Source organism: Miniopterus natalensis, chromosome 9 (genome assembly GCF_054644295.1).
Source record: "Miniopterus natalensis isolate mMinNat1 chromosome 9, mMinNat1.hap1, whole genome shotgun sequence".
Taxonomy (NCBI): Eukaryota; Metazoa; Chordata; class Mammalia; order Chiroptera; family Miniopteridae; genus Miniopterus; species Miniopterus natalensis.
This window is the reverse complement of record NC_142089.1, coordinates 6,031,080-6,058,846: the sequence shown is the minus strand read 5'-3', so window position 1 is coordinate 6,058,846 and position 27,767 is coordinate 6,031,080. Positions and strand designations below refer to the sequence as shown.

Sequence of the window (27,767 nt, the reverse complement as noted above, 5' to 3'; positions counted from 1 at the left end):
TGGGCTTTTTTGTCTCCTGGGGGAAGCCGGTGTTTAGGTTTCTGGCTCCTTAGCAGCCCTCCCCAGCCACGCCTAGTGGGTCCCAGGCAGGAGGTTCCCAGCTGTGCCCTAGGCCCGGGGTTCGGTGAAGGGGCCAGATTGTTTCCAGGAGTGGCCCGCAGATGCATGAGTGGGCCCTCGTCCCCATACTCCCTCTTCATCTCCAGGAGCCGGGATGGGTCTTCCTTAATGACCGTGCAATTTGGGCTGCAAACGGGGACCTCAAGTTCAGGGACCTGCTGTTTGCAGCGGTGGAACGGAACTCAAACCCAGGCATGGCTCAGATCGCTCACTTTGCTTTCAAAAGCCAAACAAAAACCAACAAACAACTCTAAAAAACGATCTGAGTCATCCGTATGTATATCTGTTTCTGCTTCAGACGCTGGAAACGCTCCTGTGGTTTGCTTTAGTGCCACCAAAGGGAGCTGGGGTGGCATCGCCACAGATGTTGAAAAAGGCCCATCCAGCAGAATGTGACTGGTTTGCAGAAGGGGAGCCTGGGTGCAACTGTCGCCTTTAAGCTGAAGTTCTGTGAGAGAATGCACAGACCGTTTCGGAGACTCTCCGTTTTAAATTTTATTTTCTCTCTCTTTTTCAGACAGATAAGGAGCCCTCAGAGCCACGCCAGGGCGGAATGACGCTCGCTGGTTCCAAAGCATCTTTGATCCGCCAGGCAGAGGGGCCGTTGCTGCTGGTCTTCCTTGGACCATTCCAGAGAGGTAGGTTGGGCGGAGGAGACACGTGGGATGGTGGGAGAAGCAGAGATGTTATTTTGTAGATAAGTTGAAGTTTGAATGTAACCCTCCGCCCACCCCCCCCCTTCAGCCAAAGGAGAACCTTATCTGTAGGACTAGAGCCGAAAGGGAGAGACGTGACCCACATTTGTGCTAGGAGCCGATGAGCGGGGAGTGAACTAGACCTCAGCCAGCTTCCCGAGAGAGGGGTGCCGCTGCCTGGGAAAGGCAGGGGCCTGGAGCCCATTATTCAGCTGCTACATCTGGTGTTCGACTTGCTCTGGTCATGGTAGAGCTGGGCAGGCCTGTTTGGGGAGAGAAAAGTAAAACTTTATTCCAAAGGAAGTGGGTTGAATTTTGATAACTCGGTATCTCGCTTCTCAGGGAATCCTTCCTGGGGACATTCTGTTTCTCCAGAGAGTTGGCAGTCACTCTGTCCGTAACAGGATGCTCCTTGGAGCTTGTAGAACATTAGCTTGGAAGATGAATACAGTCCTCTCATTGTGCAAATGAAGAAACTGAGGCCAGAGACTGACATGGGCTGGGCATTGGCTAAGCACCCCGCCCCCTGGCATCTGGGAGTAGCCGGGTGTGGCTAGGGAGCTCCCAGGTCCAGAGGCCCGCAGTCCCCTTTGCAAGCTCTGGGGCGGGGGCGGGGGGCTTATGTATTCTGTGGGCACACAGCCCATTCCCCTTTATCCAGACACTTGAGTGGCTACTGTCACTTTAGGATGGAAAGGGTTTGCGTTATAGCGTGGTGTCATCCTTGGAGGTCCCCCCCTCAACCTCGTTTTCTCTAAATCTTCATTGGCACTTTCCAAACTTTCTTGTGATGTGTGGATCTCTTTTAAAAGATCAAAATATTCAGCAGAATTTTAACCCGTAAAGCAGGTAAAAACAGAGAGCCACTGTGGCACAGGCCGAGAGACTGGCCCAGAGTTCCTTCCACTCAGCACCTCTCCCGCCCCCACCACCCTCTGGAGGCCTCGGGTGCCTTTGTGGGACCCAGGCCCTGGAGCACAGGCGAAACTGTGGCTCGCATGGACCTGTGTTGCCGTGATTAGAGTTTCTTCTACACGCCTGTTTACACTGTCCTGATTTTTGTTTCAGAAGATACCTTTTAATAATAATTCTTAATCCTCATGTGTTTTTATTCATAAAAATGCCTATTTACTGTCAAAAATTTGCAAAATGAAAAAAAATGCAAGCATAGCTCTCCTAGAATTCTCGCTCCCCCAACCACTGTTTCCTTGTGGGAATATCCTTCCCCCGCCCACCAGAGGGTCTTCCGTCTGTATCTTTGGAGACTGGATTTTTATTTCTTGTTAAGTATAATTAGGGACTTCGCGTGAACATAACGGATTGGACGTACATGCTTGTTTCTGCTCTGTTGCAAAAGCCACGAGAATGAGAGTAGAGGGACCTGTAAGAACAAGGGAGGGATGAGCGAGGGGGCGGGTGTGAGCAAAACTGTTGGAAGATCCTAGAGAGGTGGGGGAAAGAGGCCACGCAGACGGCGCTGACTGTCCTGTGCCGCGGGGGAGGCAAGCTGATGTGTCCACAGGACAGCCCCCCCCCCACGCCCAGGTTCAAGAATGGGGGCTACCGAGTGTCGCCGGCCTGGGGTGTAGAGGGTGGCGGGAGCAGGAAAGTGTGTGTGAGAGCGACAGCCGCCTTGCTCAGCCCCCGTAGCCAGGCGGCTCCGGGCTGCACCCCAGCAGAAGAGGCCGGTGGGGTTCCTGCAGGCAGCTTGGGCCAGGTCCTCCCAGGGCCAGCCTGGGGCAGGGGAGGCTGCGAGGAGGCACCTACCGAGCTCAGGAGGACCCAGGAGAAGTCCGCGCGCTGGACGCAGCACCCTCTCTGGTTGGCCCCCAGAACGTGGCAGCCTGGCTCACACCCACCCTCCGGGCAGGGCCTTGAAGAACTTCTTCCTGAGAAAGCTGACCTCACGAGAAAAATGACCCTCGGACGCTCACATGAGGGGGACCCTTTTGAAAAGCCAGGTTGCTCCTTTGCCACGCCACAGTGACACCTGCTAGCAACTAGCTCTCCCTGTGCCCAGCTCGCGTGCCCAGCTCTTCCATCTGAATGGGCAGCTGTGGGTCATCGCACTTGGAGTGAGACCTAAACAAACAGGAAAACAGAAGTCATAGCATGGTTGTTTCTGAGAAGAAAAAGGAATGTTCATAAAACAGTAACAAGCTCTTGGGTTTATGGAAAACGACGATAGTAACAGTAAAAATTTCAGTAGGATAGCGCTGGAAGGTTGAAAAATAAATTTCTAGAGAAGATCAGAAAATTAGAGAATCTGCTTAGGAGGCCCAATGTCCATCTCATAGGAGCTCAGGAAAAGGGGGGGAAGAAACAGAGAAGGGGAAGTTATCCAGAATACTTCCGGAGAAAATTCTAGAACTGAAGGAGTGCCCGCGTTCGGCGTCTCTGCGTAGCCCTCCATGCAGTGAATAATAAAAGAAACACTCCGTGAAAGAATGAGATGGGCCCTGGCTGGTTTGGCTCAGTGGATAGAGCGTCGGCCCGAGGACTGAAAGGCCCCGGGTTCGATTCCGGCCGAGGGCACGTACCTCGGCTGCAGGCTCGGTCCCTGGACCCCATCGGAGCAGGTGCGGGGAGGCAACCAATCGATGTGTCTCTCTCACATCGATCTTTCTCTCTTTCTCTCCCCCCCTTCCACTCTCTCTGAAAAGCAATGGAAAAAAATATCCTTGGGTGAGTATTAAAAGAATGAGATGTACTGTGGGCCATTGTCATGAACTCTCAAAACTCCAGAGATAGAAAAAAGTTACAAAAAGCCAACAAAGACAAAAGAGGCCACCTATAGGAGATGAGATAACAGAATGGCATTGGACTTGACCAAAGCAACTCCAGAAGCTGCAGCGCAGTAGAGCAACCTGTCAAATTTCCACGGGAAATTAACTCCCACCCCAGAATCCTGTCATTGTCACGTGAGCCAAATAATAAAGGTATTTCTTTAGAGATGAATTTTCAAAAACTTTCCCGCCCTCCCTCCCTTTGTAACCCTTTTCAAGGAAGATCCTGGAGGATGTGCTCCACTAAAACGAGAAAGTAAACCCAGAAAGAGGAACAAAGAAGACAATGTGCAGTTGTCTCTTGTTCTCATGTGGCTCGGCTGCCAAATGGCTCTCTGTACTTCAGCTGTTATCTTACTGGGAGTCTTGGGAGTGGGAAGAAAAAAGAAACAAACACCTACCCCACCTTGGGAACTGAAAAGTATTCCGTTCCAAGCGTCCACTGTAGGCAGGACCTGTGACCTGGGCTCCGCTGACGAGATGCACCGATGTGATAGTTGACACAGAAGAGAGGGATGACGCATGGACTGTATCCATGCAGCAGGGCTAGGGCTGCGAGGTCAGGCTCTTGGCACAGGAGTGGAAGGGGTACACACTGCCACCCAGGACTCAGAGGCAATAAGAGCAGCTTTGCCATCAGATGTGCAGTGGGGAGCCCGCATCGTGGGCCGCAATTATGTTTCTCGTCCGGCTTTCTGTTTTTCTTGGACTTGATCGTTGCCTCACTGTTTTTATGTGCTTTGTTTTCAAGTACAAATCGCTGATCCTTCCTTAAACCCTCCAACAGAACTGTGACCTCCTCACAGCGCAGCAAACGTGTCACAACCCGTCTGCTCCTTTCCTGCTTACTCAGTGAGAGGCCGCTGCTTTGCTTGCAGCCAGGTCCCCTGACTGGTGGGGGGACGCGAAGGGAATTCCGTGTGGTGGTGGAGAGAAGCCCCAGTTCTGCAGCCGTGCAGCTGGCCTGAGCACAGTCAGCCCCACTTGGAGCAGGGTGGCCAAGCGTCGGCCAGGAGGAGCTCCAAGAAAAGATGGGGCTGGTGGTTTATCTGACATATCTGCTGCATTTTCGAGGAGTTCTATAGTTGGAGAGTTGGGGGAGGAATTACATATTTGTATACAGAAAACAAAATTAAAAGTGAGGCCGCTATCAACTTCAGGAATATCAAAAAGCTGAACAAGAAATAAAATCACAGTGTACTAATGGCTTGGCTTTGAACAATATTTATACAGTCATAATAGTGTAAGCAGTGACGTTTGATTAACGAAAAACCATCACGTTGCTATATTCGGACGACGGGTGAGAGGGTGTGTGCCTGTGTGGACGTGTAGGGCGACACCAACTTACCTCTAAGGCAAGAAGTTCCAAGTTGAAAATCCAGAAATATCAGTACAGACCTATTATTTTAGAAATGTAGAGATAAATATCCAAAGACACAAGTGAAATTGGGGGTGGGATGTTTGCTTGTGGAGGTCAGGAGACTGCCAAATTATTATTATTATTATTTTTTGCTGCATTTCAGTTTTAAGTAATTTCTTTTAAAATCGCCACCCAAGGATATGCCCTTTACTGCTCTTTAGAGACAGAAAGAGAGAGAGAGAAAAACACTGATGGGAGAGACAAACATTGATCGGCCACCTCCCCGGGGGCCTGACCAGGGATTGAACCCACGATCTTTTGCCGGATCACGCTCCACTCAACAGAACCACTTGGCCACGGCTAGTTTTAAGTACTTTTTAAAATCACTTGCTTGTATAACTTTCATAGATACTAAATTTTAAAAGCCCTTATTGTGACATCCGCACACACCCATCATATAGCTGTTTTGTTTTCTCTCTGCTTTCTGAAATGTTTTGCCCACAAACATGTTGCCACGATCAGTGTGTGTGTTTTGATGCCACTGGCTGTGGGGCGTATTTGCAGTGCCGTGTAGTCCTTCCCAGGGCCACGCTCACTCCTTTAAGTTCACGTGTGATCACTGACTTAGCCATGTCCTTACTCTTTCAGATTTACCACTGTCGCTGGCGATGCCACAGTGAATAGCTTGCCGCATGTAGCTTTACCTTTCCAATTGCCCCCTTAGGACAGTTCCTGAATTCCCCAAACTCCCAGACCTGAGACCATGGGTTTTTCTGTTGCTTTTGATGTGCGGTGTCTGGGGCTCCACTGGGGTGCAGCGACCCCTTCCCGGGTGGGCCTTGAAGTGAACATCATAAGAGAGAGTTGGGATAGAAGTTTTTGCCGCGTAGTGGCCCACTTTTTCTAACGGCAACAGGAGTCAGAAGTCTTTTTTTCTCCCCCAAATAGAAGAGAATTTCCAGAGACCCATACCTCTCACCTTTGATGTCTGTCTGGGTTTCCTGCATTGAAGATTTTTTTTTTTTCCTGTTTTAAATATTCAAATTATAAGTTACTGTCCTTAAAATGAAAAAATAGGTGCAGTGCTTTTGAAAACTATGGCCTCCAGGGAGACACATTTAAAACGGGAGAGAGCATAAATAAGCGGAACAACATCTCTCTCTCTCTCAAATCAATAAATAAAAATAAATAAGGTTTTTTTTTAAAAAAAGGAAGAAATTAAAAAACAAATAATAGGGAAGCAGAAGTGGGTAGACAGGAACCAGGGAGCAAGGCAGTTCCTGTCCTCTGGTTCCCGCCGAGCAGACACGGGGCTGCCATCTGCCCGGTCGGTGCCACAGGATGCTGTCGTCCCTCCTCCGACCCGTCTCTCCCGCAGCAGGGGCTCGGGGCGCCGGGCAGCCCTGCAGACAAGCCCTTCCTTCTGGTCCTGGCCGTCGGGATGTCCACCTCTCCTGGCCTCTGGCTCCTGGAGATTCCCTGCCCATTTCCTTTTGGGCACGTGCCCACCCCCAGCTGACCACCGCTGGACAGTGGCTCGGCATTCGAGGACCGCAGAGGTGCCGCCTGCACTGGATTTGTTTGCACCGCCTCCCTCTCGCTGTGACTCACAGCGGTGGTGGGGACACCTTTCTGCCCCCAGGGCCACCGTGGCCGCCGGGGAGGGAGGACACTGTTAGACGCCCCCCCCCTCCCTCCCGAGAGACACACTGAAGTGGCTCCCGTGAAAGGTTTCGTATTTTGGAGGAACAGCACATCTATCCGAAAACTCTTACCTGTTGTGGGACCCTGGGCCGTTCACTTTTCCTTCTGGTTTGTAGCTTCAGTTCTTCGTGCAGGAGGTTCTGAGGCCAGGAAACGGCAAGGCCAGGGTGTGGGGAGGCCTGCTCCCCAGCAAAAGCCGAGCGCAAGGGTGCTTTGTGGCCTGGGGGACCCAGCGCATTCCCCATCCATCTAGCCTTACCTGGGCCCTGGCCCGAATGGCTTTCCCACTTCCATTCTTCACGGCAGCCAGGGTGTCTCCTTTGTAAAGCGTAAAACCAGGCATCTCAATCTGCTCAGAGCCCTCCGGTGACTTCCCATCGCGGTGCTAACAAAGCCCGGACTCCCCACCGGCTGCACCTGCAGGATCTCCACACTGTCCCGCCAGTCAGCCCCCCTTCAGGCCCTTGACTCCAGTTACCTGACCTCAGGGCCTTTGCACTTCCCGTTCCCGCTGCCGGGAACCGGTTTCATAGCTTTTCTGGAGCCTTCTCGTCATTTGAGCCTCAATGCCAGTATGATCTCACCTGACGGGACCCTCCCGGCGAGCTCATTTTTATTCCATTCCTGCTCTTTTACTACCTGAAATCGTGTTTATTTATTGTCCTTTCCCTCGCTTTGTTTCCCTCTTAGGCTGAAAACTCCGTGAGAGCAGGGGTGGCCCCGTCCCGTGCCCGTCGCGTTCCCCGATGCTCAGTATTTGCTGAATGAGTGAATGAGCAGGACCTTCCGGGACAGAGAGGGGCCCTTCAGGCTCCCTTTCCCGAGGCCTCCAGGAGGGTGTGGGGGTTGAAGGGTCCCTGGGCTTTTCCCCCGCAGAGCAGGGGCCGGTTTCTAGAAAGCTCCTTTCCGGTGGATGGGCAGGAGCTCCGCTGGGGAGCCCGCGCTCTGGGTTCAGCGCCTTTGGCTCCGCTGCTGAAGGGCCTGCCCGCGTGCCTTCAGTTCCCCCCGAAGCCGGGGGCCAGAGGGCCCGTGTCACTCTCCGAGGGAGCCCGGCCGGGAGACAGAACACTGGGTCAGGGCTCTTTGAGGCTGACAAGCACCTGGAAGTAAACCCAGGCGCCTGCGGGCCTTGTATCCTCCCAGCCTGGGCTGAGGGTAGACGCTTGGACTATGTGTATAACCGCCTTCTAGACGTTTCTGAGGCTCCTTCTCTTGGGCTTTGGGGTTGTAACCTCGGGTCCGAAATGCAGGCGTTGGGCAGATGCTTTGCCCCAGGGTTAATGAGCGTCTCTCGCTATAGGCAGAGTCGTAGGAATGACCCGGGGGACCTGCGCGGCCTTGCTCTGGAGTCACTTCTGGAGGCACAGGCATGTTTTGCCGAGGGCACCCTCAGGGCGGAGGATGTTTATCGCCTAGATAAACAGGACACACTTCTTTGTTCCCTGCTGGCTGCCCCCTGCACAGAGCCTGCCGAGGGTGCGACTGGTGTGCTCCCTTGGGGAGCTGCTCCCCAGGACGCCTTACCGCACCAAAAAGCTTGCGTTTGCGTGGACAGAGGCTGGACGGCGGGGCGGCGGCTCCTGGTTAGAGCCTCAGCCGCATTTGCGATGACTCAGGAGCTGCCAGCTCAGAGCCCCAGGTCCCTGGAGTTTCAAAAGGAATGTGAGGAATTTTTTAGCAGGTCTGAGCTTAGGACAGGCCAGCGGCCAGCGGGGCTGCCAGCCCAGGGGACTGTTAAATGGGCTGCGGCCTCGCTCCCAGGCCGGCGGGAGTGTTTGTGACTCTGGGCTGCTGCGTCCGTGGCGGGGCCTCCTCCTTGGGAATAAACCCAGGCCCCCAGCGCTGCTGGCGGGAGGGATGATGGTGGCGGAAGTGCTTTAACTGGAATATTTGGAGGGACCCCAGTGCTGGCTGCTCAGGACTCAGGTCAGGCCCCCTCAGGCGTCCTCGGCTGGAGACTGTTCTTCAGCCTTGGGCCAGGGAGAGTGCGTCTGACCGAGAACTGAGAGCGACTCGCACAGGGATGGAGGGTCCCGGGTCCTAGACCCGCAGGCCGCCCGCACTGCTCTGCCACCACGTGGCCGTTTCTGCAGGTCGCGCTGGCCGGAAGCGGGAGGCGAAGGGAAGGAGTTCCGCTGTGTTCCCTGATGGGTTTATCAGCGGTTCAGACGTGGACAGACAGAAGTCTGCCTCCAGGTTCTGGGTGACTCAGACTGAGAGGACCCATTACTCAGGGCTCATCTCCGCCTGGTCCCTCCCGCCTTGAGGGTGGTCCTGCCCTTTCTGACCCTCTGCCTGCAGGCCGTCTCATCTGTCCCCATGCCGCCACATCTGTGCGTCACCTACTGACCCCAAATTATATCTCTGCGACCCCGAAGACCTCCCCCCTGAGCTCCAGACTGGGGCCCTGTGGCAGCTTCCCTGGGATGTTCAATTAGCAGCTCAGATGCAAGGGTCTGAAGTGCGGATCTTGCTGTTTTATTGCCCCCAGAATCTGTTTCTCCCTTACACTCCCCATCTCGGTAAATTTCCACCCCCCGTCCCATCTCCCAAGACCAAACCTGGCTGCCACCCCTGCCTCCTCACCCGCTGTCCCCATCCGATCCACCCCAGCGCCTAAGTGTATCCTGGTTCCCTTTCTCCGTCCGGCTCCTGGGTGGAGCCACTTCACTGGTGCCACGAGCCTCCCCCCTCTGCCATTTCTTGCTTCTCTCCAGGCCTCTCACGCCACAGCCCGCAGCATGGTCTCAGACGCAAACCAGGCCCCCTGGCTCCCTCGCCTAAAACTTACCCCCGGGCGCCCATCACTCTCAGCGTGAAACCCAGGTGAACCCCCTGTTCTAAAGGCCCTGCGGGACTTGGTCCCTGCTGAGCTCCTCAAGCCATCTGGTCCACACCCTCCTGTCCCTGCCCCCGCCCAGTGCTCCAGCGGCAGTGGCTCAGGTCTGGGCAGGACTGTCTCGCTCTGGTTCTCGGCTCCGGTGTCCCCTTCTCAGAGGGGCCTTTCCTGGCCTCCCTGCATGGAGCAGCCCCTCGGGCTGTCCTCGGTCACGTCACCATTTGACACACCTGTCCTCTGCATAGATACAGCTCGTGGTCATCCGTCTTCCCTACTGTGTACCTGGGTGTGAGTATCTCGCCTCCTGGAGAGATTCCTGACACCTAATAAATACCAGCTGAATAAACTAATATATCTCAGGCGAGTGGCAGGTACACAATATCCAATCCAATAAGACAGGAGTGCCGATTATTTCCGCGAGATGGGATTGGCAAGAGTAGTTGTGAGCCCCTGCCTCCAGGGGTGAGCCTGGCTCACTCAGGAATATCTGAGGGTCAGCGGCCAGCGGGCGCAGTGACATGGCCACCAGCAGACTTCTGGGGAGGGGAGGAGCCTGATACATTTTAGGCTGAGCATATGGGCGCTTGGTGCCCAGGACATTCTACAGTTGGCTTGTAGATCCCATCTGGAGCATCTTGTTAGCTTGGGGGGGCCAGACTTTGGCAAAAGAGTCTAAAAACCGTGTTGTAGGGCAAACAGAGACAGGTACTGGGGCCACCATCCAGCAGGAGAGCCATCAGATAACTCTGTGTGCCTCAAAGGCCACACTGAGGACGGGTCGGCTCTGCGAGGCAGGTCAGTTTCCAGGGAGAGAACTTTCTAAACATTAGAAGCTTCCCCAAATGGAATGTGTTGCTGCATTAATGGAAATAGATCAGCGATAAGTGACTTAAAAAACAAGTCAAACTGCTCTGGGTTTAAAAAGAAAAACAGTAGAGGAGATTTATTGGCTAACAGAACTGAGAAGTGCAGGAATAGAGTCTAACTTCAGGCATGGCTGGATCCAGGACATCCAAGGCTGTCCCCAGGACCCCGCGTGTACTCCCCGCGCCGAGCTCTGCTTTCCATGTTGGTCTCTTCTCGGGTTCCACCCCTTAAGGGCAGCCGATGGTCATCCGCAGCTCTAGGGAGATAGTCTGTCTTTCCTGCCACCCCAGGAGGAATTCCCAAAGACGTCCAGATGTCAGAACCCATTGTACTGACTTGATATTCACATCCTAGGGTCACTGTAAAGAGAGCGCACAGGGCTGGGCTGGGCCTAAGTCCCATTCCCGCTTCCAATCCAGTCCCCATGGTGCGGGGCGGGGGGAGGGGGGTGTGGGGGGTGCGCGTGGAATTCAGGGCCCTGATTGGCTGGGCCTGGGCCTCAACCCACCTGAACTACTTGGGCTGAGGATGGGATGGGTTTGTGAAAAGTCCCCGGCTTCCAGGTCAAGAAACTAAAAATCCCCAGCCCCCAGAAGCCCCTCGTTCCCCGCCCCATGTCTCTGCCAGCGTGGATGAGTCCCGCCCAGGCTTGCTCTCTCTATAATTGCCTGTGCCTGACTTCTTTCATTCAGCTTTATGCCCGTGAGATCCGTTCACACTGTGTGTACTTGTAGACCGTTCTTATTTCTGTGTGTCATTCCGTGGGGAGCGGATACGATTTCTTTTCCCATTCGGCTGCCGATGCGCATTCGGGAAGCTTCCAGTTTGGGGCTGTTAGGAGTAGCGGTGCCGCAGGCGCTCTGGGGCTCCTCGGTGCACGGGCTTCATTTCTGTTAGGTGCAGGCCCAGGAGTGGAATCGCTGGGGCAGAGGGCTCGGTCGATGCCGTCAAACAGTTTCCCAAGGTGCTTGCGTCAATTTGGATTCTCGGAGCGAGTCCGAGGCCTCTGGATTAGCTGGCGTCTGTGCCCCGTGCCAGCCGCAGAGTGAGGAGTCGGCTTCGGAGGCGGTCGGCCCTGGGCCCTGGGCCTGCGGAGGGAAAGACCCCGCTTTCTCTTGCCCTGTGCCTGGTGCTTGATTATGTGCTGCCCACGCCATCCCCATCTTCCCCTTTTAAGACTGAGTTTCTGTTGCTTTGGTGCCTGACCGGGAATGGGAACCGGCAACCCTTTGGTACATGAGACAGCAGCCAACCAACTGAGCCGTGCCGGCCAGGGCCAGTTTTTTGTTTTTTTTAAATCCTCACTCAAGGATATGTGTTTTTTTAATTGATCTCAGAGAGAGAGAGAGGGGGAAAAAAAACACATCAATGTGAGAGAGAAACATCAATCAGTTGCCTCCTGTACGTGCCCCGACTGGGGATTGAACCCGCAACCCAGGTATGTGCCCTGACCGGGAATCGTACATGCAACCTTTTTGACAACGCTCCAACCAACCGAGCCACCCGGCCAGGGCAGGAATGAGTATTTTACATCAAGGTACTTCCCTGCATCCAGATGGGTGAGTGTAGCTGAAGCTTCGCTTCCACGGTGCTAAGGGGCAGGGCAGAGAGGGGAGCCTGTGTCTCGGAGCCCTGTCTGTCCCTTTGGTCATCTCAGCCTCAGGAATGAATGGCCAGAGGTGCTCCTGACTTCCCGAGCTCAGCCAAAGCACGTAGAGCATTGTAAGTGTGTTTGTTCTTTAGCTTTCCTGACAAGCCCCAACATTTTAAATGAAAAAGAAAGCCTGCCCCGGCCAGTGTGGCTCAGTCGGTTGGGCCTCATCTCGGGCACTAAAGGGTTGCCGGTTGGATTCCCGGTTGGGGCACATACATGCCCGGGTTGCGGGCTTGATTCCCAATGGGGGGGGGCACGCAGGGGGGCAGCCGATCAATGTTTCCCGCTCACATCATTGTTTCTCTCTCCCCCCCCACAAGAAATCAATAAAAAATCTTAAAAAGATAAAAACGTTCTTTTTTTTAAAAAAAGAAAAAGAAAGCCTTGGCCCGGCCATTCTCAGAAAGAGGAACCCAAAGTAGGATGTGGTTTTGCAATCAGAGGATGGGGATCTCAGTGGTGGTGTCATGTAGAGGAGGGTAGTGCTCAGAGCCGCTCTGCATCCAGCCAAGGGCGAGGCCGGGGCCCTCTGGCAGAGCCACCAGAGCATCTCCCACGAAACATTTCCTTTCAACTATTTTTACAAGTCATTTAAATCTAGAAGGATGTGATTTTAGGATAGGGAAGTATATTTCCAAAGATTAAAAATCATCAAACGTAAAGGGAAAAGGTCCGATAAATTTTCATCAGCATTAAAAACTGCTCATCAGAAAAGACGCACCACTCTAAGCAGAATGACAAGATGACTCGGAGATATTTCTAACTCATTCGATCAACAAAAGAATTCAATCTGGAGCATACCAAGAAACTCTACAAGCTCATAAGAAATGGACAAATAACTCCACAGAAAACTGGGCAACGTTTATAAGCAGGCTACTTGGAGAAGATAAGCCTTTTATGGAAAGTCGGGGCAATGCAAGTTAAAATCACAAGAGCATTTGATGCCTATCTGATTGGCAGAAATGAGTAAGTTTGACAATACCAAGTGTTGGCGCGAGAGGAAGGTTAAGCGTTGCTCTTGCTAATGGACGCCGCCAGTTTACTTAGGTAGATTTAATGATACGGTGGTTACACCTGGCACAGCTTACACCCGTGACCTGACCATTCCACGCTGTGTGTCCCGGACCTGCACTGTCCCGTGTGGCCGCCAGCCAGCCAGCCGCATGGAGCTCATGAGCACCTGAATCTGGAGAGTTTGACTGAGGAAAAGAATTTTTTAAACATTTTATTTCATTTTAATTCATTTAAATTAAGAATCGATACTTGAATTCCTTTATTGGAAACAACTTGAGGCTGTGAGGCTACTTTTTCACCTGTCGATTGTATGAAATCCACGTAGAGAGGAAGATTTCTGATGAAAACCTATTGTTTGAATTAGAGTGTGCAACCAAACGTAGAGCACACACCAGATTTCAAAATAAGAAAAAGAAAAAAAAAGAATCTAAAATATCTCCTTAGTACTTTTTATGTTGATAACATCAAAATGACCATATTTGGGATATATTGTGTAAAATATATTACGAAACTTAATTTTGTCTGTATGTTTTTATTATTTTTTAATGTGGCTACCGGTAACTTGGACATTACACATGTGGTTCACGTTATATTTGTCTTGGACCACGCTCACCTGGACTCTGACATGCACACAAGGAGATGTGAGCAAGAGTATACATTGTAGCATTGTTTGTAATAACCGCACAGAAGAGAAACAAACCTTGAGGTTCATCGACAAGAGAAGGGGTAAATAAATCTGGGTTTATTTACACAGTGAAATGCCAGGAGTTAAAATGAATGAACTAGAGCTACATGTATCAGCGCGTGGACAAATCCAAAGGATATAAGCAGGTTGCGGAAGACTCACTATTCAGAAGTGTTAAAGCAGGTGAAAATATTAGGAATTGTTTGTGGATACATGTTCGTGTCATACAAGTTTAAAAACACCGGTGGACGTGATAAACCATCAGGATGCAGGTGGTGTAGCCTGAAGAGGGGCGGGGGACTCTTGGAGACCTTTAATCGTGTCTGTAACATTTTGTTACTGGGGAGCTGGTATGACAGGGGGGTTTGCTATAACTGAGATGTTTCAGCCAACTGTTGGATGTCCCCAAGCCAATTTTGAGCCATTTGGTTTCTGGTTAGAAAGTTTCAAAGAGCCCGACCAGGGGTGGCTCAGCGGTTGAGCGTCGACCTAGGATCCAGGCGATCGGGGTTCGAGTCCTGGTCAGGGCACATGCCCAGGTTGCGGCCTAGGCAGTGGGTCAATGACTCTCTCATCGTTGATGTTTCTCTCTCTCTCTCCCCCTCTCCTTTCCTCTCTCTGAAATCAATAAAGATATATTTAAAAAGACAAAGAAAAAAAGAAAGTTTCAAAGAACTGTAGCCTTCGGTCCTCCTCAAGCCCTGGGTTGTCTGGCCAGTCCTGCCAGCGGGTGGCCGTGGCAGAGGTCTCCCACGTGTGTGTGTTCCTGAGAAGACGTGACTTGGGATGGGTCTGTGGGTGTCTCGAACATGGGCCACTGCTGTGAGGGATGCAGACAGAGCACCCGCTTGTGACGAGGGGGGCTCAGCCAAGCCCGGGGCCTGGGGCGGTAGGAGCCACAAGCCACCCCGGGCAGGAGGAGGCCCAGAGGGGGCCAGCCTTGGGCGCCCAGACTCCACCCTGAGCCTCTGGCCGCCGGAGGCCCTGACAGCCTGTTTTCTTCCAAAGGGCCCGTCTAAGGCCTCACCCAGCGCGCCTGCGGGCTCACTCTGCCTTCCCTCCCTTTCCAGGGTAACTGGTGCCTGAGACGTGGAAGGGCACCATGCCCCCCGGGGTGGACTGCCCCATGGAATTCTGGGCCAACGAGGAGAACCAGAGCGTGGCCGTTGACTTCCTGCTGCCCACGGGGGTCTATCTGAACTTCCCCGTGTCCCGGAACGCCAACCTCAGCACCATCAAGAAGGTACGATCTTAACCTTCAAACCAGCCCTTAGAGCTTGGAACTCAGAAAAATGCTCACACGCATAATTCCTCAGATTTGAGGTCCTCAGATGCGAATTTTAAAAGCGGTCAGTAACGTCCAAAACTGTTTAAAAAAACTCGGCAGTTAGAGGCTGCCTAGCGGTCCTAATTCAGGGCCCCCCCCCCCCCCCCGTGGTGCACATGGATCCGGGTGAGCACTTAGGGTGTGGCTCCCACGTGGCCTTTTGCTCTCTTCAGACCTTGCCGTTGTTTCTGGAACCACACTCCATCCACGGCCATGTAAGAGGTTTTGCCGGTCTTTTGTCTTCAGGGCTGTCGTTCTAGTAAACATCTTTGGAAATGGCTTTTGGTTTTGTTGAATAATTTTCAGGGTAAATGACAGAGTCAAAGGATTAGGCAACTGGATAGTATTTGGTAGTGACTGGCTTGTTCCACTTGCAAAGTGTGAAATTTAACGGATCATGGTGCAGGGCGAGGCCTTAGCTCCAAATTTTAAAAGCTATGCTTGGGAGCAGGAAAAAAAAAAAAAGAGAAGCAGTGAACCAATGGTTTGTTATTTTTGTTTGTTTTTTAAATATATCTTTATTGATTTCAGAGAGAGGAAGGAAGAGGGAGAGAGATAGAAACATCAATGATGAGAGTCATTGATCGGCTGCCTCCTGCACACCCCCCGCTGGGGATCAAGCCCACAACCCGGGCATGTGCCCTGACCCGGAATTGAACCCCGATCTCCTGGATCCTAGGTCAATGCTCAACCACTGAGCCACGCCCAGCTGGGCTGTTGTTGTTTTTAAATCTTCCCTTCCTGGGAGATTTCTTTAAATATTAAATTAATTTTTTTCTATTTCAAAAGTAATATGGACACGTTGGAATTTAGGAACATAAGAAAAAGTAGACAGAAAAATTATCTGTGATCCAGCCGTATGAGCAAACCGCAGTTAACTCTTTGGCTGTTCTCTGGTTTTTGTTTTTTTTTAATGTCTTTATTGATTTTTAGAGAGAGGAAGGGAGAGGGGGAGAAAGAGAGAAACATCAGTGAGAGAAACACTGAGTGCGGCTGCCTCCTGCACGCCCCCTGCCGGGGACCGAGCCTCACCTCGGGCATGTGCCCTGACCGGGAACCCAGCTGGGGACCTTTTGGTGCAGGGGTCAGCGCTCAACCACTGAGCCACACCGGCCAGGCCCTGCTTTCTTTTCCGTATACAGTATAGTATTGTTTCTTGTGGCCAGTTCTAATTTACGGACTTTTATATCCTTTTACTTCAGGCTTAACTTCTTTTTTCATGTTACTCACTTTAGGTAAATACGGTTTTGAGGCTGATCCCTGGGTGTCTCAGATTCGAGCACCGTGCAAACATAAAACCGAGTGGGCCCCCCAGTCTCGCCTCACTGATTCTGCCGCAATTTCTTCACAGTTATTTGTGCCACGGCCAGGCAGTAACTGTTCTAGGCTTTGCCGGCGGCCACCCCGACTCTGCCGTGCGTCGAAGGCTCCTGAAACAATGTGCACACGCGTGGCTGTCCCTAACCCGGCGGCCTGCTGAATCCCCATCTAGACAGTTAACACGCTTAGCGCTGTTGTTTTGATGAATTGGGTTTGAATTACACCTGCTGCTCTGCAGCTTCGGGTTTTCCCCTCCTAAGGGTGTATCTTGCAGTGGTCTGTTGCACAGGTACCCCTGGATTCTGGGCCCCGCCCCGTGTGCCCCCTTTGCGTTGATGGGCCATGATTACCCATCCCCGGCGGACAAAACCCAAGGCTGTTCTCTCCTTTTTCGGCTTCTCTGTGACTCGGTGTGAACACCTATGCACTGAACCCTGACTGTTAGATGGCTCCCCAGCTATCCCTGGGGACACCTCGCCCAGAGGGCACACAGCCCGCAGAGGGTTTTCTGGCTCCCTCAGAGTGTCAGCTTTCCCGACCGGTTGCAGCGTTTACAAGTCAGGGCCATGAGCCCCAGGACGGTTAGCTGGGGCTGCCCGGAGGCCGTGTCCGGCTGGCCGTCTCTCAGAGTTACCTACAGGGAGGCGTAGGACCCACCGCTCAGTTCCAGATCCTAGAGCTTACCTGGCACCCTTCACAGAAGAGCGGTGACGGGGACTCCCGGTGACCCGCGTGGTCAGTGCTCCGAGGGTCTGGAGAGGGTGGAGGTTCTGGGACCTTGCCATTGCCTTCTTGTGAGGCCCATGCAGGGCGGGTCACCCCGACTGAGGCCAGCCTCCACCCACCTTCTAGCTCCTTGGGGCCCTGCCTGCCCCGGTCAGAGGGGCTGACCGGTGACCGTCCCTCCCAGGTGCTGTGGCACCGAGCCCAGTATGAGCCGCTCTTCCACATGCTCAGTGACCCCGAGGCCTACGTGTTCACCTGCGTCAACCAGACGGCGGAGCAGCAGGAGCTGGAAGACGAGCAGCGGCGCCTGTGTGACATCCAGCCCTTCCTGCCGGTGCTGCGCCTGGTGGCCCGCGAGGGTGACAGGGTGAAGAAACTCATCAACTCGCAGATCAGCCTCCTCATTGGCAAAGGTGCCCGGCCAGGGTGGGCCGTGTGTGGCTGCCCTGCCCCCCGGGGCCCGACCCCTGACCCCCCAGGCTGACTGGCTCCTCCCTGCCCCCCAGGCCTGCACGAGTTTGACTCTCTGCGCGACCCCGAAGTGAATGACTTTCGAGCCAAGATGCGCCAGTTCTGCGAGGAGGCGGCCGCCCGGCGGCAGCAGCTGGGCTGGGAGGCCTGGCTGCAATACAGCTTCCCCCTGCAGCTGGAGCCCTCGGCGCGGACCTGGGGCGCCGGCACCCTGCGCGTCCCCAACCGGGCGCTCCTGGTCAATGTCAAGTTCGAGGGCAGCGAGGTGAGCCGTGGCTCCTGCCGGGGCTGCGTCCAGGCCACTGTGTCCGTGGGGTTCGCTGCCCCTGTGAGACGCCCGGCACCCCCGAATCCCCCAGATTCACTCCCCTCCCCGTAGCATCAGATGGTATTTGCGGGGCATCCACAGCACGCCTGGGGCTCGGCGGAACGTCCCGCCAGGCAAGTCGGACGAGGCAGAATGACCGCATGACCGCATGGCCTTAGTCACCGGTCTGTTCATTGATTCAGCAAATACTTCCCGGGTGTCGGCCGTGCGCCTTCACCAGACCCTGCCCTTGAGGAGCTCACGTTCGAGGGACAGGGAGGGCCTAATATGGCAAATAGGGGGCCCCACCTCTGTGCCCCAGGACCCTGTGGTCCCTTCACAGGGCGGAGGGCTGACCCCGCCTCCTCCCCCTAGGAGAGCTTCACCTTCCAGGTGTCCACCAAGGATGTGCCCCTGGCGCTGATGGCCTGCGCCCTGCGGAAGAAGGCCACGGTGTTCCGGCAGCCCCTGGTGGAGCAGCCCGAGGACTACACCCTGCAGGTGAACGGGAAGCGCGAGTACCTGTATGGCAGCTACCCCCTCTGCCAGTTCCAGGTGAGGGGCCCCGGGCTCCCCACAGCCTGGGCGGAGGCCTGGGGGAGGGGTGGGGGGGGCTGGGTCTCTGGCCCCTGGATCAGCCAGGCCTTTGGGGGTGACAAGCGAGAGTGTCCCCTCGCTGGGCTGGCCCTCCCTGTGAACACAAGGTGGGCTCCGTCTTCAGGAGGTGGGCGGGGGCGGGAAGAGCCAGCGGGAGAGGCCTGGGCTCGGCGGCCGTCAGCGTGGGAAAGCCCCCGATGGCCAGCTGTCCCGTCCCGGGAATGGCTGGGCCGCTCATTGGCCGCTCACTGTGCCATACCCCCCATCTCAGTACATCTGCAGCTGCCTGCACAGCGGGATGACCCCCCACCTGACCATGGTGCACTCCTCTTCCATCCTCGCCATGCGGGACGAGCAGAGCAACCCTGCCCCCCAAGTCCAAAAGCCACGCACCAAACCGCCCCCCATTCCCATGAAGAAGGTGAGCTGAGCCTTCCACTTACCCTCCCCTCCCCCCCTCCCCCCCACCTGTTGTCCAGCCCTCGAGCCTATTGGGCAACGCCCCAGGCTGGCGGTGGGTCCAGGGGCTCCTGTCTCATGCCCCTTGCTGGTCAGTGTTGAGCGTTGGGGCTTTGCGCTTGGGCAGCCATCAGGACCCGCTGTGCTGGGGTGGGGGGGGCCTGTCTGAACCTCCTGGGGCCGCCTCCAGGCCTGGCTCTCGGCTGCCCTCACGCTGTCCTGCTTCCTGCCCCGGAGGGAGAACTCCGTGCTCTGCAGAGCTCAGGGGTGTTGGGGCCCCTGGGCCACCCGCAAGCATGTTTTCTGGTAAAGGCAGTGGGGGATAGGCACCTGGGCCTCACCGCAAGCCTGCAACACTCTCACCCGCCCCCACGGGCCGCTGAGCCGCTGAGCCTCTGACCCCTAAAGGCTCTCCAGATCCCTAAAGGCCCCGCTTCTCCCGCCCCCCAGCCCTCCTCCGTGTCCCTGTGGTCCCTGGAGCAGCCCTTCTGCGTGGAGCTGATCCAGGGCAGCAAAGTGAATGCAGACGAGCGGATGAAGGTGGGGCGCCTGGGCCTGCAGTGGGGGGGGGGGCGGTTTTGCACAAACAAGGTGACTGAGGCCTCGAGGGGCGGCAGAGGAAGGGGGGGTGTCACACGAAAGCCACCTTGCCACATTACCCAGCATCCCTGCCCAGAGAGGTGGTGAGCTGCTTCAAAACAGGAAGGGGGGAGGGGAGCAGGCCGTGGCCAGAGAGGCCGATTCAGAGAAACTGGGCCCGGCGAGTTCCGGGTACTTGACTTTGGTGGAGGTTGTGGGGCCAGGCCCAGGGATGTGGAAACCGCAGCCAGGGAGGTGACAGGCGTTGGAAGAGGAGCCGCTCCAGCTGGGCTGGCGCCTTTCGGTGCTCCCAGAGGGGACAGGGTGAGGGAGGCGTGTGCAACACCTGCCTGGGCCCCTGGGGGCCTGGCCCACACGCCCGCTCCTGGGTCCTCGGGACGGCCTGCCACTAGTACAGGTTTTACTGTCCCACTTGCAGGATGTGAAACCCGAGTCCACAGAGGTCGGGTCTCTTTGGGGAGCACATTTTGGGGTAGTTTCATAAGCAGGCAGGTCTGGGTTCCCCTGGCAGAGTTGTAGAGGCTTGAGTGCAGGAAGCTGTCTGCCCCGGTGGAGCTGCTGGAGGAGGCAGGACCGGGGTTCACAGAGCCTCAAATCCTTCCCCAACCGCAGCGGCTCCTAGGACTCTGAGCAGTGGAGGGAGCCCTCGGGTCCCCAAGCCCAGCTGGGGAAACAGACCAGAGCAGGAAGCAACATGCCCTGGGGTCCCACGGAGTCACTGGGGAGCTGAGACCGGTCCCCCACGCACAGCCCGGGGCAACCTCCCCTTCATCCCCACCCTCCCCACCCCCTGTCCCGGGCCCGCGGCCACTGGTCCCGCTCAGGCATCCAGCCATCTTCTGCCCCCGCTGCTTCCACATGGGAAGTGGGGTTCAGACCCGTGTGCGACAAGGGTGTTTCAGGAGGAGATTCTGGCCTTCGGTGGGTGGGAGGACTGGGAGGGGACAGGGGGCTGGGCCTCTGCCCCGTCACCGATGCCCACACCTTCACCAGCTGGTGGTGCAGGCCGGGCTCTTCCATGGCAACGAGACGCTGTGCAAGACGGTGTCCAGCTCGGAGGTGAGCGTGTGCTCGGAGCCCGTGTGGAAGCAGCGCCTGGAGTTCGACATCAACGTCTGCGACCTGCCTCGCATGGCCCGGCTCTGCTTCGCATTGTACGCCGTGATCGAGAAGGCCAAGAAGGCCCGCTCCACCAAGAAGAAGTCCAAGAAGGCGGTGGGTGGGCCGGCCGGGAGGCGGGCCAGGACTCGGAGAGCCCGTGCCCTTCCTGGGGGCCGCTCAGCCGGGGACCCCAGCCTCCCAACCCCCTGCGCTGGCCACTGCCCCTGCCCCTGCCCCACGCTGGTTCTGGGTTCGCGGGCTTGCGAGCAGGATGACTGGGAATATTGGCTCAGGCCTTTGGTCCTGCGGGAACCTGGAGGCAGCTGCCTGGGGTGGAAGGACAAACACACCCGAGGCCGCGGCTGGCCGGGGGTGGGGGTGGGGGGGTGGGCACTGAGTCGCGGCCCCAGGATGTGACTGGCCGCGGAGCCTGCTGACTCCCCGTGGCTGAGCGGGGCCGTGTGGTGTGTTTGGGGTTCCTCCGGAAGCTGGGAGTGAGGAGCAGAAGGGGGAGCCTCGAGGGGCTGACCTGCTTGGTCCCCTCCCAGGACTGCCCCATCGCCTGGGCCAACCTCACCCTGTTCGACTACAAGGACCAGCTCAAGACGGGCGAGTGCTGTCTCTACATGTGGCCCTCTGTCCCAGGTTGGCCCCGGCCAGGAGCGGGGAAGCGTGGGGGTGGCCGCCCCAGCGTGGGGACGTTCCCCGTGTAATTCCATCCGTCCCCGTGCCCAGATGAGAAAGGGGAGCTGCTGAACCCCACAGGAACCGTTTGCAGCAACCCCAACACCGAGAGCGCGGCCGCCCTGGTCATCTGCCTCCCCGAGGTGGCCCCCTACCCCGTGTATTACCCTGCCCTGGACAAGGTCAGTGAAGGCCCCTCGCCACCTGGGGTCCGGGACTGGCCCTGCTCAGAGGCTGTGGGGCTAAATTAGGTGAATTTTCCTGACCCTGCCTCTGGGGTTCCACGGAGCGTGGCCCCTGCGCCCTGTGAGTTGCCCTGGGTGGGGGCCAGGCCATTGCACACCTTTGGGGGGTCTCGATGCCCTGGAACCCTCATGCGCCCTAGAGCAGTGGTTCTCAACAAGGGGCACTTTGCCCCCAGGGGACCTCAGGTAATATCCAAAGACATTTTTGGTTGTCACTAGTGGGAGAGATGCTTCTGGCTTCTCATGGGTGGAGGCCAGGGATGCCACTGAACTCCCTACTGTGCGTGGGACAGCCCCCACCACGGGGAGCCCCTGGCCCACAAGGTTGGCAGTGTTGTTAGCTGCCTGGGGGCCCTGCAGGGTGGCCCAGGCCCTGGGGGTCACCACTGAGAGCAGGGCCACTCGTTGCAGATCCTGGAGCTGGGGCGGCTTGGGGAGCATGGACGCGCCACTGAGGAGGAGGTAAGCGGGGCGGGGGGTGCAGAGCTGGTGCTGCGGGCGGGGGGTGCAGAGCGGGGCACAGAGCCGCGGCGTAGCCAGCTGCAGCCCTACCCCCTGCGCCCCTCAGCAGCTGCAGCTCCGGGAAATCCTGGAGCGCCGAGGGTCCGGGGAGCTGTATGAGCACGAGAAGGACCTGGTGTGGAAGATGCGCCACGAGGTCCAGGAGCACTTCCCCGAGGCCCTGGCCCGGCTGCTGCTGGTCACCAAGTGGAACAAGCACGAGGACGTGGCCCAGGTGGGCGGCGAGGGAGGGCCCGGGGAGGGGCGGCCTGGAGGTGGGCGCAGCCTCCCACCCTGACCCCCGGCTTTCCCAGATGCTCTACCTGCTGTGCTCCTGGCCGGAGCTGCCGGTCCTGAGTGCCCTGGAGCTGCTGGACTCCAGCTTCCCTGACCGCCACGTGGGCTCCTTCGCCATCAAGTCCCTACGAAAACTGACGTGAGTTCCGTGGGCTCCTCCTCAGGAGGGTGGCTTTGCCCCGACTGCCCGGCAGCGGGCACAGGGTGGGGACGGAACCTTCCCTGGGGGCCTGCTGCAGACCCCGTCCCCAGCCACAAAGCTCCAGGCCCCAGCCGGTCTCGGGCCTCCCTTCCCTGCAGAGATGACGAGCTTTTCCAGTACCTGCTGCAGCTGGTGCAGGTGCTCAAGTATGAGTCCTACCTCGACTGCGAGCTGACCAAGTTCCTGCTGGACCGGGCCCTGGCCAACCGCAAGATCGGCCACTTCCTCTTCTGGCACCTCCGGTAACTGGACTCAGCTGACCCCCCGTCTCCCTGGAAGGCCGTGGGGAGGAGGGGCTCCTGCCCGCTGGCCTGGGCGTCCTGCCCGGGCTGGGAGGGGCTGTGTGGCGTGGCCCTGCCGGGAGAGGCTCAGCCCCTTCTGCCCCCTCCAGCTCCGAGATGCACGTGCCGTCCGTGGCCCTGCGCTTCGGCCTCATCATGGAGGCCTACTGCCGGGGCAGCACCCACCACATGAAGGTGCTGATGAAGCAGGTGAGGCTCGGGGCCCCCACCCCAGGCTGGGCCCCACTCTTGGGCAGGGTCAGCCAAGCCCCTATAGAATCACCTAGGCCGGCCTGAGGCTTGGGGCCTGCCCCTCCTGCCCTGCCCACACTGCCCTCCCGTTCTCCTGGCCAGGGGGAAGCGCTGAGCAAACTGAAGGCCTTGAATGACTTTGTCAAAGTGAGTTCCCAGAAGAGCCCCAAGCCCCAGACCAAGGAGCTGATGCACCTGTGCATGCGCCAGGAGACCTACCTGGAGGCCCTCTCCCACCTGCAGTCCCCGCTCGACCCCAGCATCCTGCTGGCTGAAGTCTGGTGAGCCCCACCGCGGGCCTCCCCTCCCCCCCAGAGGCCCCGGAAGGGCCCCGCTGACCGCCCTCTGCCCGGCAGTGTGGAGCAGTGCACCTTCATGGACTCCAAGATGAAGCCACTGTGGGTCATGTACAGCAACGAGGAGGCGGGGAGCGACGGCAGTGTGGGGATCATCTTTAAGAACGGGGATGGTGAGCAGGCCGGGCCTCCCCACACCTCCCTCGGGGTCCCTAGAGGGCGAGCTCAGGAGAAGTCCGGGAGCCCTGGGGCCTAGGCATGGCCGGGAGTGCAGAACCTTCTAGAAACTCATGCTTTTCTTCCGGGGGCCTGCGGCACAGACCTCCGCCAGGACATGCTGACGCTGCAGATGATCCAGCTCATGGACATCCTGTGGAAGCAGGAGGGGCTGGACCTGAGGTGAGGACCCCTCCCGTCACCCATCTGTGCCTGCGCCAGGCCTGGGACCCTGTCCCTTTGGAGGGGTCCCCTGCCAAAGCTGACATTACCACCTCAGGAGAAATGGCTGTTCTAAGAGCAGGGACCAGTTTAAAACTCGGGCCACAGGGGGCGATAGGGCCCCAGGATGAGGTGGAGGCCAGCCTGGCGGCGAGCGTCCGTCTCACCCGTTTCCTTTGCCCCGAGCACCCGTGGCTTCCTGCCCCTTCTTCCAAGCCATGTGCACTTTTCCCCGAGCGAGCGTGAGCTCAGCTGAGGTGCTGCTTCTCTGCATCTTGGGTGCTGGTGCTGACCTCTCCAAGCAGCCTTCCCCTGGGGCGCCGGGAGTCAAGGGCTCCTCCCCAGCTGCTGCTGCTTTTCCCCGTTTCATCCTGAGGAGCATCTCCTGGGGCTACTTTGTGTGCCTTGAGCTCCTTGGGGGTCGGGCAGCCCCAGGGACAGCCCTTGACCACTGCCTGCCCCTCTTGCCACCTGGCTAGGATGACCCCCTATGGCTGCCTCTCCACCGGGGACCGCACGGGCCTCATCGAGGTGGTGCTCCACTCGGACACCATCGCCAACATCCAGCTAAACAAGAGCAACATGGCAGCCACGGCCGCGTTCAACAAGGACGCCCTGCTCAACTGGCTCAAGTCTAAGAACCCTGGGTAGGTTTCAGGCCCTGGGGACAGATGTCCCCTCTTATCCAAGAGGCCACGTTTGCAAGTCAGAGGTGACGGGACAGGCCTGTGACAGCCTCTGTGACTTCCAGGCTTAGCCAGGGACCAGCCCATGTCTGTGTTGGAGTGGGGTGGGGCTCTGTTCCCCCCTGTATCAGTCACCTATTGCTGTGTAACAGCCACCCTGAACTTAGGGACATGAAACCACCCCCATTATTGTAGCAGGGGAGACTCGGGAGCTGCAGGCTATCAAAGGCCATGGTTTCCAACCTCCCCCCCCCCCCCCCAGGGAGGCCCTGGACAGAGCCATTGAGGAGTTCACGCTCTCCTGCGCGGGCTACTGTGTGGCCACGTACGTGCTGGGCATCGGCGACAGGCACAGCGACAACATCATGATCCGGGAGAATGGGCAGGTAGGAGCAGTGTGGCCGTGCCTGTCCTCCGGCCCCTGCCCTCGGGCTTTCTTCTCTGCACTTGGCTCGAGGCAGAGCCCCTCCAAGCCCTTCCGGTTCCTTCTCAGTCTCTGCCCCTCTCTTCTGTTCCCTTAGCTGTTCCACATTGACTTTGGCCACTTTCTGGGGAACTTCAAGACCAAGTTCGGAATCAACCGCGAGCGGGTGCCATTCATCCTCACCTACGACTTCGTCCATGTGATTCAGCAGGGAAAGACTAATAACAGTGAGAAGTTTGAAAGGTGAGGGTGCCTCAGCCCCCTGGACGCCCCTCGGGCCCGGGGCCCCACACGGGATGCAGAGAGGGGGCCCTGTGGGGGGAGGCAGGCTGGGGGTGCGGGCGGGAGTGGCCAGGAGGACCCAGGCCCGCCTCCCCTGCAGGTTCCGGGGCTACTGCGAGCGAGCCTACACCATCCTGCGGCGCCACGGGCTGCTCTTCCTCCACCTCTTCGCCCTGATGCGGGCGGCGGGCCTGCCCGAGCTCAGCTGCTCCAAAGACATCCAGTATCTCAAGGTAACGGCCAGGGCAGGGCCGCCAGCCAGGAGACCGCGGCGCCCCGACGTCCCAGGCCTGCCTCCCAGCAGCATGACCTAGGGGACCCCCACCCTGGGTGTGGTGGACCCACAGGGCGCTCCTGACTCTCGGGTTCCTCGCGCCGGCTCAGGACCCAGCAGTGGGGCCTGGTGGAAGCAGCCGGAGGTAGCCCGATTCTGTTGGGATGGGCATCTTATTTTGAGGGTGGATCTGGGGCCTGCCTGGGTTTGGGATCAGAATAAAGAGCTCTTCCTTCCCAAGGGAGATGTTGGGGGGCCATCTCCCAACTCTCCTCACAGTTCTTTTCGGAGGGAGCTTGAGCTACACAGAGAGGGCGGGAGGCGGGAGGGCCCCCTTCCTGAGCAGGGACCGGGCCCCTCAGTGCTTCCCCCGTTTTGCCTCAGGACTCTCTGGCGCTGGGGAAAACCGAGGAGGAGGCGCTGAAGCACTTCCGAGTGAAGTTTAACGAGGCGCTGCGGGAGAGCTGGAAAACCAAAGTGAACTGGCTGGCCCACAACGTGTCCAAAGATAACAGGCAATAGCAGCCCCTCCTGGCGCTGCGCGGACCCCTCCAAGCCCTGGGCCCGGACACGAGCAAACCGTCGATCCTGGGAACCAGGCCCCGTCAGCCGCCCTTGGGGCCTAAGAGCCTGAACCGCACCCGATGGGAAAGAACTCTTACAACTGCCTTTTGTTTACACTGGTTATTTATTAATGACTTGAAATGTTTCAGGAACTAAACAGCCATAAGCGGAAATGCATCCTTCGTGCAGGGGTGGGGCGCTGTCCTCGCGTCCCCAGTCAGAGCCCTGAGCTTTGACGAGAAGACACTGTGAGGTGGGCGCCTGGAGACGGCACCCTGTGGAGGATCGTAATCCCAAGTCTTCCGGCAGGTGGACCTGGACCCAGCAAAGACTTGTCCCCACTGGGGAGCTGCCTTCTTCCCAGGGCTCCGGGAACTGCGCGGGTCTTGGTGCCTGAACGACCCGGTGGTGCCTGCTGTCCAGACAGGACGCCCACCCTCCCTCCGTTCACCCCTCCACCTCTTGCTCTCCGTTGACTTGAGTTCTGGGCAGCTCCCAGAGGAAGCCTGGTACCCTCTAGATTCAGGGATGCTTGCTTTCCACTTTTAAAGTGACTCTTGGGTACGGGAATTCTCTCATCTCTCTGCTATAAAGTGATTTTGTTTGCGGGTAAGAAAAAAATAGCCAAACTACTTCCTGAACCTCTACCGGCTGGGGAGAACAGCCTCAGCCCCCGTAAAGTATAATATATGCTGGTCCTCAAGACGTATTAAAAGAACCTGAGCTTGACTTAGCTCATCCTGGTTGTGGATTAAGGGGAAAGCAGGTCAGAGTACTTTGCGCAATTACCTCCTGTGGGCTTCCTCTATTTTTTTTTTAAAGGTTTTTAGAGAGGAAGGGAATGGGAGAGAAACATCAGTTGGCTGCCTCCTGCCCGCCCCTTACTGGGGATCGAGCCTGCAACCCTGGGCGTGTGCCCTGACCAGGCATCGAACCGGCAACCTTTCGGTGCGTGGGCCGATGCCCCGCCAGCTGAGCCACACCAGCCGGGGGCTGTGTGCTCCTCTTAAAACAGGTGTTAAGGACTTGATCTCTTCCAGAGCGCTCGCCTTCGACAACCAGCTGTGAGCAGTCAGGTACCTGAGGCGTGAGTTAGGGGCATGGTGGAAATTTCTGTGTCAGCATTCAGCTTGGCACGTCCAGCTCCAGCCTTAGGCAGACCTGGGCAGCTCCAGAAATGCAGATTCCTGGACCTCTCCCAGACTTCTGACGCTGGCTCTGGAGACGGCCAGGAACCCGGACCTTTTGAAGCCCACAGGGGCCCTAGTGAATTAGCTGGCTTGGGACCCACCAGGCTACACTGCTGATCTCGCAAAGGCCTTGTGGGGCTGGGCAGAGCCAGAAGTGGCTTCCCGCTCAACCGCCCAGGGACCGACTCTTCTGGGAGGCGCGGTCCCTGAGCCACCAGTACCACCCACGGTCACCACCGACCACACTCCTTCCCGGCTAAGGTGCTGGCCTCCTGAGGCCCACCTCACCCGTCTGGACATAGGAAAAGCCAGGTGTATGTCTGTCTGTTATTTATTTACGGGAGCCTGTGTGCTCCCCGGCGTGGGCGGCACACTTTGCACATGCACAGCAGTTTCTGATCTGGGTGCACGGCCTGCGCCTGGAGAAGTGAATTTTTTAAAAAATCCTTTCATGTTTCTGTGTGGGGAAGGCGAGTTCTGCGTAGCGGGTGTCGGCTGGTGAGCAGCACTCTGTGAAAC

The 27,767-nt window shown here is 57.1% G+C and overlaps 1 protein-coding gene across 1 annotated transcript; it reads left to right on the top strand.

Annotated features, from left to right (window-relative positions):
- Window positions 1-487: 487 nt before the first annotated feature.
- Window positions 488-27,765, top strand: PIK3CD (phosphatidylinositol-4,5-bisphosphate 3-kinase catalytic subunit delta). Its single transcript, XM_016214725.2, has 23 exons — window positions 488-758; window positions 14,795-14,967; window positions 17,282-17,510; window positions 17,604-17,833; window positions 18,251-18,430; window positions 18,744-18,893; window positions 19,382-19,471; window positions 20,525-20,746; window positions 21,181-21,277; window positions 21,368-21,498; window positions 21,973-22,023; window positions 22,130-22,297; window positions 22,377-22,498; window positions 22,660-22,803; window positions 22,953-23,052; window positions 23,197-23,375; window positions 23,451-23,563; window positions 23,711-23,789; window positions 24,308-24,475; window positions 24,777-24,900; window positions 25,036-25,181; window positions 25,321-25,453; window positions 25,879-27,765. Exons 2-23 carry the CDS (start codon window positions 14,827-14,829, stop codon window positions 26,014-26,016), a joined length of 3,135 nt encoding a protein of 1,044 aa, XP_016070211.2. The 5' UTR covers window positions 488-758; window positions 14,795-14,826; the 3' UTR covers window positions 26,017-27,765.
- The last annotated feature ends 2 nt before the right edge of the window (window positions 27,766-27,767 follow it).

Excerpts from the sequence above, each read along its gene's own strand:
- PIK3CD (XM_016214725.2), top strand. The coding sequence starts at position 14,827 with ATGCCCCCCGGGGTGGACTGCCCCATGGAATTCTGGGCCAACGAGGAG. Across the intron at positions 17,834-18,250 it reads TCAAGTTCGAGGGCAGCGAG|GAGAGCTTCACCTTCCAGGT; the intron begins GTGAGCCGTGGC and ends TCCTCCCCCTAG. Across the intron at positions 23,053-23,196 it reads TGAAGGTGCTGATGAAGCAG|GGGGAAGCGCTGAGCAAACT; the intron begins GTGAGGCTCGGG and ends TCTCCTGGCCAG.